A 13680-nucleotide genomic window follows, 5' to 3' on the forward strand; every position below is an offset into this window, starting at 1 on the left:
CTTTTTCAGGGATTGTCTACCCATGGCAGGATCCTGCTGTGGGTTAGTCAATAATTCAACCCATATGATAAATGCCCTTGAGAAAATGGAGGCAACACAAGCTTATCTAAATGAAAAGCAGCAGCCTCATGAAGTCTGCGCAAGGCAAAGTCTATTCATCTCTCCATGGTATCCTTTAGTTCAGAGTCACCTTTTTTAGGAAGCAGATTTCTAGAAACTAAAATGGCAACTGGTTTGTCCACTGAGGAGGATTTTAAAGAGGACATAAACATTTATTTGCAATCTGGCCATTTTTTTTAAACTGAAGGGAGGTTGAAATTAGTTTGGAAGAGGACTGTGGCTCTGGAGCACTGAAGTTTCCTTAGAAGGAGCAGGGGGACTTTTTGGGTAGGGAGAGTTTAAATCTAGAGCAGTCAGGGATCTGCAAAATCGTGGCATATAATGCAGATCCTGAAAAATGTGATGGGGCTCCTCCTCCTCAGAGATCTCACCATTGCTCCATTCCACCTTCTCCATCTCAGGGATGGAGCCTTCCCCATGAGATTGCATAACCAGTGGGTCAAAGGCTTCCCTTGCTGTGTCACTCTGGATTAGTTGAGCCAGGAAGCATACCATCAGCACCATCAGCAAGGGGGGTGGAGGTCTGGGAAGAGAGGCTTCTCTGCTGTGGTTGCTTCTGCTTCCCAGATTGAGTAGCAGAGATCTCAGAGGCAATAGACACAAGTAAGGCCTCCTTCAGTTGACTAATTAACTGAGAAGTCAGCTGCAAACCCCGTGATGTACTGTGGTAGGTGGGATGGAAGGCCACCACTTTTCTCTCTGTACCTGTATTGGAGAAAGAGGCAGGAGCAAAAAGCTGATGGGTAACCAGTCACATCCCAGAGGAGTCTTTTCCTCCTGCCTCATCATGAAGGCGGAGCCTAAACCCAACCTGATGATCCAGCGACACCTCCTAAAAAATAAATATGCTTATGCTAAATTTTAGAAAGCACATTAGTTAACTCCTATTCTGCACAATTAAATTAACTTTTAAAACAAATGAATTGATTAAAAAAAAATGTTAGGCAAGATTTCTATAAATGTGAACTCATTGAATAGCTCTTCCCTGGCTTTTATCATAGAATATTGTGGCCAGATGGGGCAATACTCATATCCTACCACCACTTGCCAGCCATGGCATTGATGTGAACACAAGCATGCTGGCCCTCCTTGCCCAGTTGCTGCACTGCCCTCACTTCTGCACATCCACTTGGGACGGAATATGCAAATGCTGCCTATACATGCAATGTCCAACATGTGTAGGTGATAATCATGCAGTTGGTTTCCCAGCCGCAGCCCCAGGAAATCAACTGCATGGTTTTAGCCTATGTGAATTAACTAGTAAGGTGTTGCTGCCAAACAAGCTGGGGGGGGGGGAGAGACCACTCCTCTCCATTTGATGGCCAGATTTGGGGTGTGTCAATATCGTCCAAACCAACAGCAACTTTCACTTGCAGCAATATATATATTGTTTTCTTGACACAGTATATTCAGTTATTTCAACAGAAAGCCACCTACAGGACAGAATGCTTTCTGAGTCCTGCAGCAAGCAAGCACTTTGCCAGGGCTGATAATTGCTTCTGTACCTCTTTTGAGATGCCTGCAGCTGTAGTAGGTAGCAAACAGGAAGAGCTGCTAAATTCATTCCTAAATTCTCCAGGACTAGGGGGCAGCCAATGGACTTGCTGAACTGGCAACCAGCCAATTTAACCTTGCTAAAAGACCCAACAATGGAATTTTAAATTGTGAGCAGCTACTTATTTGGTTGCATACTTGGCATCATGGAATATTTGAGGGAGATCATTCTACTAGCTAATTGATCAGCGTGTCAACTCTATACTGAAAATTACTTCTATGTAAAATGTATGCTTTCTCCGAGGATTCAATAGCTTTTAATAAGACACGAAGTCCTCCTTTACATGTCACATTTGTGCCTTCTCCAGGGACGAACTAACTGTAAGTAGTGTTTTCTTCCAGGCAACTCTTATGGAAGAATTACATTTTGTTGATTTGTTTCAGTAATTGTATGTACTGTAATTGTATGTAGACTATCACTCTCTGCTCCAAAATATATTATTTACTTACTTTAAATAAACAGCTATCCAACTACAAAATGAAAGTGTAAAATATTAACCAGAAATCAAATTTAAAATAAAAAGTGGGCATTGTCTTCTGCATCTTAGTATAAGCAACTCCCTGTCTGTGTGGGGGCTGTGTTCTGGGTCATTATGCATGTCAGCAGAGCACACATAAGCACACTCCACCCCATTCCACTCTCTTCAGGTGGAAACGGCATGTGCATTTGTGGCTGCACACACATCGTACCCACGCAATCCGACTGGCTGGGGGGCATGGTTTAGCCATTTTAAAACGGCCGCAGGCCCACAAGCTCTTCACAGTTTGGATAACTGAAGTACCCTGCTGTTGCAGAACCCTTGTTATGGCAACAAAACTCTTATCTGCTTGATTATATTATTGCTCCAGTTGCAGTTAAATATCATCTTAATTATGTGGGCTCATCTTTAGGGGCTTGAGCCTTAAGGGCAAAATATTGGGTGAGATCCATTTATTTCCCTTTTCCAGTCCCAGGATTCCACACTAGAAAACTTGTAGGGTTTTCTTGGGAAAGTGTGAGAGGAAAAATTATCTTGAATTTTGAATTAAGAATCTCTGGAAGAAAGCCAAAGAGCTCTGGGAATGTAGGATAGATGGGGAATTACAGAAATAACCAATAGTAACCCCCCTCCCCTCCACCTTATGCTAATTAGTGATAGCATGAACAAGAAACAATAAATTTAGACGCCCCCCTGACAATTTGGAGGGCTAGAAAATCCCTTATGAAAAGAGAAGGAAATTTAAAACTAAAACTATATTTTGAAAATGCTAGATGAAGTGATGGTGTGATCGAGCAACACAAATAAAAAACTGTTGCCTCCCAGGGCAACACTTTTAAAATTTTAAGTAATAACGTCCCATCAGACTATATCAATAATAATGTCCCAGATGAGTGTGTGTGTGTGTGTGTGTGTGTGTGTGCACACGCGTGCACACACACACGTGTCTTCTACATAATAAAAATTTTGGTCTCATTAACAAGCCCCTTTTCAGCTTTGCATTTATTAAACAGAAATTGTAATCTGTTAATAAAAATGATAGAAATGGTGTTAGTTAACAACAAAGCCTCTCCTCCTCAAGGAGGGGAGGAGTTGCGAGCGCGAGCCGTTTCCCGCGTTGGCAGGGGGTGTTCCACCCCCTGCCCAGCTGCTCCTGCTGCTTCGCCACACCCCCAAGTGGCCAGCCAATCGGCTGGAGGCTTGGGGGCGGGGTTTAGCTCCTCAAACGCGGCCGCAGCAGCGTTTCCCAGCCATTGTGCTGCTGCTTCTCGTCAGATCTATACCGTGTCCATGTGTCTTTCTTATCCTCAAGCGGGTGGCAGGTCCTCGAATCACAACTGAATGTTCAGTAGCACCTTAGAGACCAACTAATAGTTGCAAAATTGTTATTTTCTGCATCCATCCCTATGAGATGCTACCATTTAACACCAGTTTCATGGGCAAAAAAAAAATGCAGCTTTCCACATACTGTGACCCAAATTTTTAAAAGCACCTTTTGGTTTTGAGTAGAGGTCTCTATACCAACTATTACCTGAGGATACATGGAAACTGTTGGAAGCCATAATCCAAGTATTATCCCCAAAAAGTACGAGGAAGAAATAAAACTGCTAATATTCATGCATGTTGTCTGGTAACAGCATTATACCATAAGGAAATCTGCAATAATTCATAACAGCATCTTGTAATAAAACAGTTTTATGCATCCCTCTCAAACTGTTTAGTGCTCAGATCTAATCAGATGGCTGAGTAAGCATTACTCTTTGGGACAGTAAATCTCAGTTTCCAATATGGTCTGCATTCAGAGATATGTATTTTAGCATTCATTCTAAAACACTTACAGCTAAGTATTTGTAAAGAATGGGAAGCTATATATTTAAATGTCTGAATGCCATTTGCTTTGTCAACTCCACTAATCTAAGTTTGTTCTAGAGATGAGTCAAATGGGTCTTCAGGCAGTCCTGCATCAATATTATGGTATATTCAACCACTTAGGACAAAACAATTACAGCTGTTTATTTTTTGTTTATTTGAACCTTGCACAAAATGGGTTTCTGTGGTTTTTTTTAAAAGACAGCAATCTTGGCAAGCTATGCTAATGTGCAATTTCAGGAAGATATGGAAGAAAGAGTGACACTGGGACAGCAGGAAACACATTTTTACAGGCTCCTTTGAGTCACATAACATTTTTCCTAGGCAGGCGTAGGGAAATCTATGTATGTAATTGCATGTCACAAGCATGTGAGTATCTATTTTTTTCTGCAGCAAAGCAGATTCTATATAACTATAATTGTTGCAATATATACAAACACACATACTTTTATGTAAGGGCTGGTATCTTGGGTTAGAGGAAAACAAGTCAGAAAAGTTTTGTCAGCATCCCTAATTACACACACACACACACACACACACACACACACGCGATCCTATTCTTTTAAGGATTATTCACATGAAAATGTAATTCCTCTGTACTACACAAGTACAACATATGGTAGCAGTCAATGTCTACTAGTGTAGGGTTGCCATATCTTGAAGAGCAAAAAAAGAGGATAACCCAAGCTGGGCAAAGAGGCGTGTGGGCATGCGGGGCTGCTACGCCTATGTACATCTTTCCCTGGCTTGGACTGGCAGTGACCACAACATGCAGAACACCCACACACCTCTTTCCCTGGCTCAGGCTGGCAGTGGCAGCACGGTGCAGAGCAGTCCGCCCCACCCGAGCCCCCAACTCCCCCCCCAGCCCCAGACATTTCCTTTAAAATGTAAAAATCTGTCCAGATGGGCATGTTGCGCCCCCAAAAGAGGAGATGTCTGTGTTTTCACAGACTTATGGCAACCCTGTACCAGTGGCTTGAGCCCATAGATGAGAAGTTGCAAACTTCAGGCTTGAGGGCCATATACAGGCCCTTTGGACTCTCCTCAGTCCACAGACTCTCATTTTTAAACCATAGAATCATAGAATCATAGAATCATAGAATCATAGAGTTGGAAGAGACCACAAGGGCCATCGAGTCCAACCCCCTGCCAAGCAGGAAACACCATCAGAGCACTCCTGACATATGGTTTAATATTTTTAAAAACCGTTTTATTTCATGGTGTTCTGATGAGTGCTGGGCAGCTAATTCCTTGCGATTCTTCTGACATAGCCACTATTTAAATTTCCCACAATATCCCAGTGATGCTATTAGTGGGATGATGCCACTTGTGTTTCCCACAGTGCCTCCTTTTGAGTGTTGCTCAAAATGATCTATTTTAAGTTTGATTGTTGTGTCCCCCACATTATTTAATTTCTATAGGAAGATGCTGCAACAGAACAGACAAAGATGTGTGGAAGTCCTTGGTATTTAAGTTCAGTGATGGACTGGATATAAGTTTAAGACCTGAAGCTTAATCCATGCAAGTCAGACATGTCTTTCATTAGTCTTTCATTATCTTTAATAGGATATGTGCATGCTTTTTGTTGCTACACACCTTTTAAGAATCAGGTTTACTGCTTGGGACTGCTCCTAGGCCTGACACTGGTGGGGGTACATGAGGGCTACTATTTAAATCCTCATTTTCAAGTCCCCGATAAAGCTTGTTTGAATTTGTGTTATTACTTTCAGTTGGGTGCTTTATGAATGCATGTTCCTCTTTATGTAGTTATCACTCCATAGTGGAAAATGCAAAGAAGGAAAGTTTACTTTATAGTTGTGTCAGAAGGTTAAACTATCTCAAGGGAACACTTTTTTAAAAAATAGTAAATATGTCATGACAAACTGAAGTGCATATCAAGACCACTGCCATTTTCTTAACTAATGCCACTGAATTAAATTAGAAAAACAACTGGGGAATTTTATTTTTATTTTTAAAAAATATAAAAAATAGAGGGAAGATCCACACAGCAATATTATACAGATACTGTGCTATGCTTCACTGAAATTAGACCTCCTTGCAAGAAAAAGTACAATAAATATGTGCACTGTACACTTATCAACACATATGACAAATTAGAAAAGACTTTATCAAATCATTAAATAATTCCTTGTTGGCTGCACATATTAAAATTTTAAAGCATATACTATTTGTCCTCATAATTCCTGGAGGAGATGGATTACTAGATTGGCTTTGGTTACAACGAGAAAGAAGAGTGCTCAGTAATAACTTACTTATGTGACAGCTAAGAGATGGGGCTTTTGATCATGTAACATTCTAACTGTAGTTTGCAATAATTGTGTCAGTCTTCACACCTTTTCCAAGTTGTTCCAGATCTTCAAGAGAAAAAATTATGATGACAACACTGATAATTAGTCATATCCTACATCTACCTAGAGACATACAGGATATTATACAGACTCCCTGCTTTTACCTTGCAAAGTACAAAAACACTGCAGCGGCTCTCTGCTTTAAATTAATGCAATTAAGATATATCTCAAGTAAAGCATCCAGATATAAATCCTCCCAATACTATTATAAAATTATGGCCCTTTAAAAAAAGGCCTCTATCTTGTTTGTTTTGGACCAGACCATGTTGGGACCGCAGAGAAAGCAAAATTTTTAATTTATTGTGGCATAAATATTCCCTGCAGCTCTGCAGTGTTTACCTAATACAGTGGTACCTTGGGTTACATACGCTTCAGGTTACATACGTTTCAGGTTACAGACTCTGCTAACCCAGAAATAGTGCTTCAGGATAAGAACAGAAATTGTGCTCCGGCGGCCCGGCGGCAGCAGGAAGCCCCATTAGCTAAAGTGGTGCTTCACGTTAAGAACAGTTTCAGGTTAAGAACGGACCTCCAGAACGAATTAAGTACTTAACCCAAGGTACCACTGTACATATTATTACATCAACAAGTTGTTAACTTGTTCAATGGCATCCACACAAGGCAATGAAGTCCATCTAGTGTTACCTTGCTCAATGGCACCCATTGGCACCCAGGTCCGGATCTACCATGAAACTATTGAAAAAGGTCTAATTCTCATGACTTTTATAGATATCTGTCCATTGCAACTAATGCCCATTCTATTCCTGTGACTTCTGAGCCACAACAAGGCACTAGTTGCTAACAAGATGTTATTCCAAGATAAAAGATTTATGCTGTTATGAATTGTGGAAGAAAGATAGTCAACAAAAACCTTACTTTTACTTCCCTTGCGATATTATTATAGTCTACGGGCAGCCTCACTGCAAACTGTTGGCCTGTGTGGATAAAGGGGGACTGCATGAACAACCAATATTGGGTGGACCAGCAAATCAGACAAATGCCCCCATTTAATAGAATGAGCCTCATGTCTAGAGAGTGGCCTGATAAATCCATTTCAGTGTTTCCAGTAAATAAATCTTGTGACCTCATTTAAACTCCAAGTTATTCTGTCGAAATCTAATTCTGCATCCTGAGGCAAATCGGTGCACTTGGCACAAATCAGCAGTTGCCAGCTTGACATATGTGATTCTGCAGTACTCCAGTGTACTTAGAATTCAGAATACTTTGCTAGCAATAAAATGCACTTTTTCAAAGAAAAAAAATGTTCACAAGATGTACTGTAACTTTCCTGAAAACTGTGTTTCCTTTCCATCAAATTATACATAGGACAGACCTATATTTATGTACCGCTAGTAACCACCTGTATACTTGATCCACCAACAAACAGGAGAACAATAGAGTAACAGGGTTTTTTTCTGGCAGTGCATACATTTACCCTTAAAATACACTCATACAAGGCTAATTTACTACACATATTGTTTACTTCAAAGTGGGAATAAACAGTCAAGGAAATGTAAATTAGTAGTTACAGAAATAGTAAGTAGGCCAAAATATGGAAAGAAAAATAATACCAGGGGAAAATACTTGTATTTGGGAAACTGATGTACACAACAACTAACAAAGATGGTAACCATTTTATACCAAAAGAAAGCTGAAGCAATTTCATGAAAGAAGAAGAAAGTTGGGAAGAGGTTTTAAAATCAGTGATCTAGAAACTATGCAAACTATTTTGAATTACAGATAGGTAGCCGTGTTGGTCTGCCATAGTCAAAATAAAAAAATTCCTTCCTGTAGCACCTTAAAGACCAACTAAGTTAGTTCTTGGTACAGTATAAGCTTTCGTGTGCATGCACACTTCTTCAGATACACGGTACACTGTGTATCTGAAGAAGTGTGCATGCACACGAAAGCTTATACCAAGAACTAACTTAGTTGGTCTTTAAGGTGCTACAGGAAGGAATTTTTTTATTTTAACTATTTTGAAGCTATGCAAACACAGGATAATTTATACACTTCATGAGCAACAGTTCTTCAGCTGAAGCATAGTTACAACTTAAACATCACAAGGACCATTGACAAGAAGTGTCTACGCTGTTGTGCCTGAATGTGAGGAATCTAGATTCAGATGCTGATTCAGCATTAAAGCTCACTGAGGTCCTTAGCTAAGTCTCTATTCTGCAGTTTAAGCTGCCTAGCTCACTGGAAGAATGGCAGGGAATATATCTACTGCACAGAGATATTGTGATTTAACGTTCATAGTGCCAAAGAAATTTTAACAATTTTGAAAGAAACAACAAATACCTCACAGGGAATTCTATCACTAAGAGCTATTAGCTCCAATCCAAACCAAGCACATGCATACAGTAATTTAAAACATGTTTAGAGGGCATCAGGTGCTTTTAGCTTTGTACAGTAGGATAAAATTAAAAGCTATGTTGAACAAATACTCTTCCATGAGATGGAGCCATATATGCTTGTGGATCAATTTTGCTGGGAAGACAATCTTTTGAGAAAAGTATTGCCTAGGATTCATTCTGGGCTAGGAAAAGCAACAGAAATAACTTCATTGACATCAATCTTACAAGGGGATTATAGGACTTAATATCATTCTATATGACAACTGGACATTTGAAAAGTGTGCTGGTTTTCCCCACCCACCATTTATGCCTGCCTTAGGAATGCAATTATCTCTTAATAGCCAGACTATCTGGAACTTTTCATATCATATGTCTGGGCTATGTTTTTCTGTATTTGAATTATTCACACACTGAAAAGGGTAAGACACAGAAGCATAATAAATTGTCACTTAAAGTAACATTGAAAGAAATGTATGCAAAGTAAAAACAACATGTAAAGATACTTCTCCCAATCGTTTTTGTTATAATGGAAAAAAGTTATCAAAGGACGTTTACACATTCATGTGAAGAATTTATGTCAATCTAAAATTTAACATGGGCTATTGATTCTGTGTGAGGCACTAACAAACTACTAATGAACTTGAAAATAATTAGATGGGTCTTCTCCCTCCATTTTTAAATTAAATTAAATGTAAGGCTTATGCAGTGACAAAATTATGTCAGGGAAAAGTGTACATTCTCCACATTTCAATTCACTTCAGTAAGAAATATGGGATAAATTACAAAGTACCTCATAGGTAATGATTACCAAATGTTAATCACAATGTTTTACTCATCTTATCAGTAATGCTAGTCCCACAAAAACATAAGTAGTGAAAATGTCTCTGTTATACCTGTAATGAACCTTAGTGACATAACACAAGGGTATAATATGTGGGCCTCTCCAGAAATATGACAACATGACAGCTGGTTAATACTAATAATTATTAATATCTCTATGTTAAAAGGAGGAATCTAGAAAGGCTTTCTGAATATGACAAAGCTAACATATTCACCACTTCACTTCACAATGAAAACTGAATTTTGTACTTGCATGTCAAATCACAACTGAACACATCTTCCAATACAAATGCAGAGTAACTGCATGGACACTTAAATATAGTGCTGTAATGGTATCGTTGAAGTAAAAAAAAAGTGTCTTAGAACATACCTTGTCTTGGAAACTCATCAGACTCTCTGTGAACTAGGTCAGTAACTCGATTTCCATAGTGCATTCTGGTGTCATGATCATAAGCCTTCAGTGTCTCACTTGAACTATAGGACTTCTGAGTAGGCACTCTACAGTCCTCACTGTCCAGTGATGAACTTGTGTAGCGACATTCCTTTCCACACCTGCCTCTTGTCAAAGAGCGGTGCCTTCGATCTTTTATATCCATAATTCTGGGAGAAAAGGAAACTTTTTCCCACTGATGTAAAACTTTAAGGCAGAGACTGGTTACTTTTCCACCTACAAGAAATAAAAATAATGCTTAAGTATAAAGTGATGACTTAAATATACATTTGTTTGTGTGTGTGCGCATCTGTGTGTATGTGTAAAGTCACATTTTCTCACTTTCTTAGAAAACTAAAGTGAAAAAGACACAACAGCCAACAAAGCATTTCAATTGCTTAAAAAAACCTATATGGGTAATTGATCCTAATGGAAACAAATGAAAGAAATTTGATTTAACTGCATGAGTTATATTTTATTAAAACTATGTTTTTATTGAAGAGTTTAAAAATTGATGATAAAACAAACTGCTGTAATTTTTTCATTTATGCATGCACACTGATAACAACATGACAGTCCTTTTGACACTCTGATATTAGCTCATGCTCTGCAACAACACACAGAAAAACAGATTGGAAACAGCTTTAATTACTTCCTTTTATAGCTGCAGGAGGGTCTGAAATGTAGAGCATCATATGAAGTGTGCAGATTAGAATGAAGCACACAGTGAAGTTTAAAGAACGAACCATTAAGATTCACATGCTATACAAGCAAGTTTCAGAAAAACCACAAACGCTTCCTTAGTATTCCTTCATAATTTCCCTTTTTCATCATACTTTTTTTTCTTCAACTGGCTTTCTCACCCACCATAAAGCTCCACCAGTGTTCTGCAGTTTAGGATTGCTCCCTTAGTCTAGTTATGATCACAGCCTAAGCATTTTTTAACTCTCTTACTACATCAGGGGTTAATAACCTTTTGGATCAGGAGGCACATTACAAATTGTTAGAAAGTGCTGTAGGTGTCAGTTACAAAATGGCTCTCATGGGAGCAGGCCATAACACAAAATGTGTACCATGGAGGGACAGGCATAATTATCATAGCTGCTGTGGATGGCATGGCATCACACGAAAACAGAGGGCCATCTTTGCTGCTCCCTACTCCCTCTAATCACATGCTTGTTGTGGGAAGTCACCTATGTGTCCTGATTGTGCAGATCATGCACACAATGATGCTGTTGGTAAACAGGGAATGTTTCCATGTACCAGGAAAAATATACAATGTGGCCACACCACATTTTCTCTCCCTTTCTCTCTCACACACATACACACACACAGAGCACATGCACACATATAGACCACAGACACACATGCTTCTCTCACACACAATCACATACTTCGCATATGCATCCCTCAGTCTCTCACACAGACTGTACACACAGCACATACACCCCTCCCTTTCTTACAGATCACATGTACATGTATGCTTCCTCCCCCCTCCAACTCTCACACACCAAGAGATATCTCACTCTCTTTCTCTGCCCAAGTGGATATCTCTCAATAATACACACATAGCAAGAACATACTTGAGCACACACATTCAGAAAGCTCCTCCATGGGTGAAGGAAGTGCCTGCTATTGGAAATAAATAAAAAGGAGAGCCATGAAATGTGTGCCCATGGGCACTGGGTTGGCAATCTCTGTACTACATCATCCCAAATCTCTTGTATTAATACTCATGCAACCTCTGAATCTTTATGGGCCTGACAGACATAACTTGTTTTAAAATTTATATTCTGCCCATACGGCTAGGTTTCCACAGCCACTCTGGGTGGCTGACAGCATATATAAAACCACAACAAATCAAACATTAAAAAAAAAAATATCCTATACAAGCAACAAACCAACCAAGAAATCAATAGAAATCAACAACAACAACAATAACAACACTAAACAGTTTACAGTTATACTCAAATTAAAGTAACCACCAACTCCAACTAAACATTTAACCAACACCAACTCAGAGGAACCAAAATTAGAAACATTTTAAAATATTTTAGCCAGTTGTCACAAACCAAGAGTTGTTCCAGCAATGTCTCATTGGCCTCCCAGGAGCCTCTTTTAGCTGTTCAGGGTGAGGTGGGCCCCGACCCCAGACCAGGTAGAAATGTGTTTTGCAGCATTCATGGCAGCAGCAACATCCCTGGATTTACATAACTAATATACGGAAGATAAGCCAACAGATGGCTTCTAGCTTAGCTATAGAAAAAGTGTGGCCAACACCCTGAAACCAGTATTCCTCTGACTGCCAGGATTAAGAGCAGGCTACGTGAACCATGAAGCATTTGATGTTCTTTTCCCCCCTTCAGAGTATCACTCTGAAAAGAAGCAATTTTAGGTAACCAGGAGAACCAGATGTTTGAAAACACCCACATGTATATTACAATCTGTGAATTCTTAAAATCATAACAAGTTTATTTTTAAAAAATGTGAGAATCCATGAGACAAGGTAAAAAACCAGAACAATAGAAAACCAAATACCTATCGTTTTCTGGAAAAACACACACCCAAAACCAATATAAGATACTTACTTAAAAGCCTGCAGTGTTACAATTGTAAAAACCATCAGCCTGCATATATTAGGCAAATTTATATACATGTGCATAACTTTAAGCACACGGGCAGCATACTTTTAGTATTCAGTATGTGTTTCCAATATTGGAAGTTTTGCTTCAGGCTTGGAAGTCTAAATATCACAGAAATGTATATGTATGGGGGAAGCTTTTTGCTTAGAGGGCATGGGGAGTACCTAGGTCACCACCCTCAGATGATGATGATGATGATGATGATGATTAATTAAATTTGTGTACCCCCCTTCATCTAAAGATCACAAGGCAGTTCACAACTTAAATATATAAAAATGAAAAAACAAACACACTTAAAACATCATAGAATGTTAATCAGCTAAAGGCCTTGGATCACTTGTAGGTGGAAAGCTGGAACTGATAAATACTATATGACATCATATTCATAGGTATCAACTAGCCCAGCCCAAGGTTTTTTGTTGCATAGATGATTTAAAGTTTTGCCACCACACTTCTTTGGTGAGCAACATAACAATAGAACATTGAACCCATCCAGCATCTTCTATAATATTTTTAGAAAGTAGCCTTGACATGTCCACCCGCTTTTGTGTAGAAAAAAACCTCTTGGTTGACATTCTGTCAGAAAGAGAGGAGGAGGAATGGAAGGAGATTACTGAATCTGTTGGTGGAGAGGGTCTGGGTTGCCCCTAGGAGACCACATTCTCCACATGCTGCCGTATGTTTCAAGAGAGTAGGGAGAGTTGAACAAACCAGCTGTCACCCTGCCACTGGAGATGAAGGCTGCCCTGGCAACTGGGAAAATGCAAGACCCTGAGTCAGATAGTAAGTTGGCCAGGCAAACTTAGGCCCCATCTCCAAGGGTGCATCATCAAATGCAGCTGTACAAGCCAACACAGCCTACTTGGGGTGTTCGCTTGCTTGCCCACTCCCATTGCTTGGGAAGAGAACCAAGAGAATGACTGTGCCTACCACACCCTTGAAAAGGGTGTAAGGTTGCGACAATGCCTTAGATTGTGCCTAGCCATGTATCTTAGAGCCCTGCTTCTGAGCTACTAA

General features: G+C 39.5%; 1 protein-coding gene across 10 annotated transcripts in view; it reads right to left on the minus strand.

The window, feature by feature from the left end:
- TENM2 (teneurin transmembrane protein 2) overlaps nucleotides 1-13680 on the minus strand; it is a 745234-nt gene that overhangs the window by 654096 nt on the left and 77458 nt on the right. For all 10 annotated transcript variants that reach the window (XM_081184705.1, XM_081184722.1, XM_081184721.1 and 7 more), the window contains exon 2: nucleotides 9962-10258. In XM_081184705.1, coding sequence (XP_081040831.1) covers nucleotides 9962-10187 — 226 coding nt within the window. In that variant the 5' untranslated portion in view covers nucleotides 10188-10258. The remainder of the gene's footprint in view (nucleotides 1-9961; nucleotides 10259-13680) is intronic.

Source organism: Podarcis bocagei (genome assembly GCF_964188305.1).
Source record: "Podarcis bocagei genome assembly, chromosome: 2".
NCBI classification, from domain to species: Eukaryota; Metazoa; Chordata; class Lepidosauria; order Squamata; family Lacertidae; genus Podarcis; species Podarcis bocagei.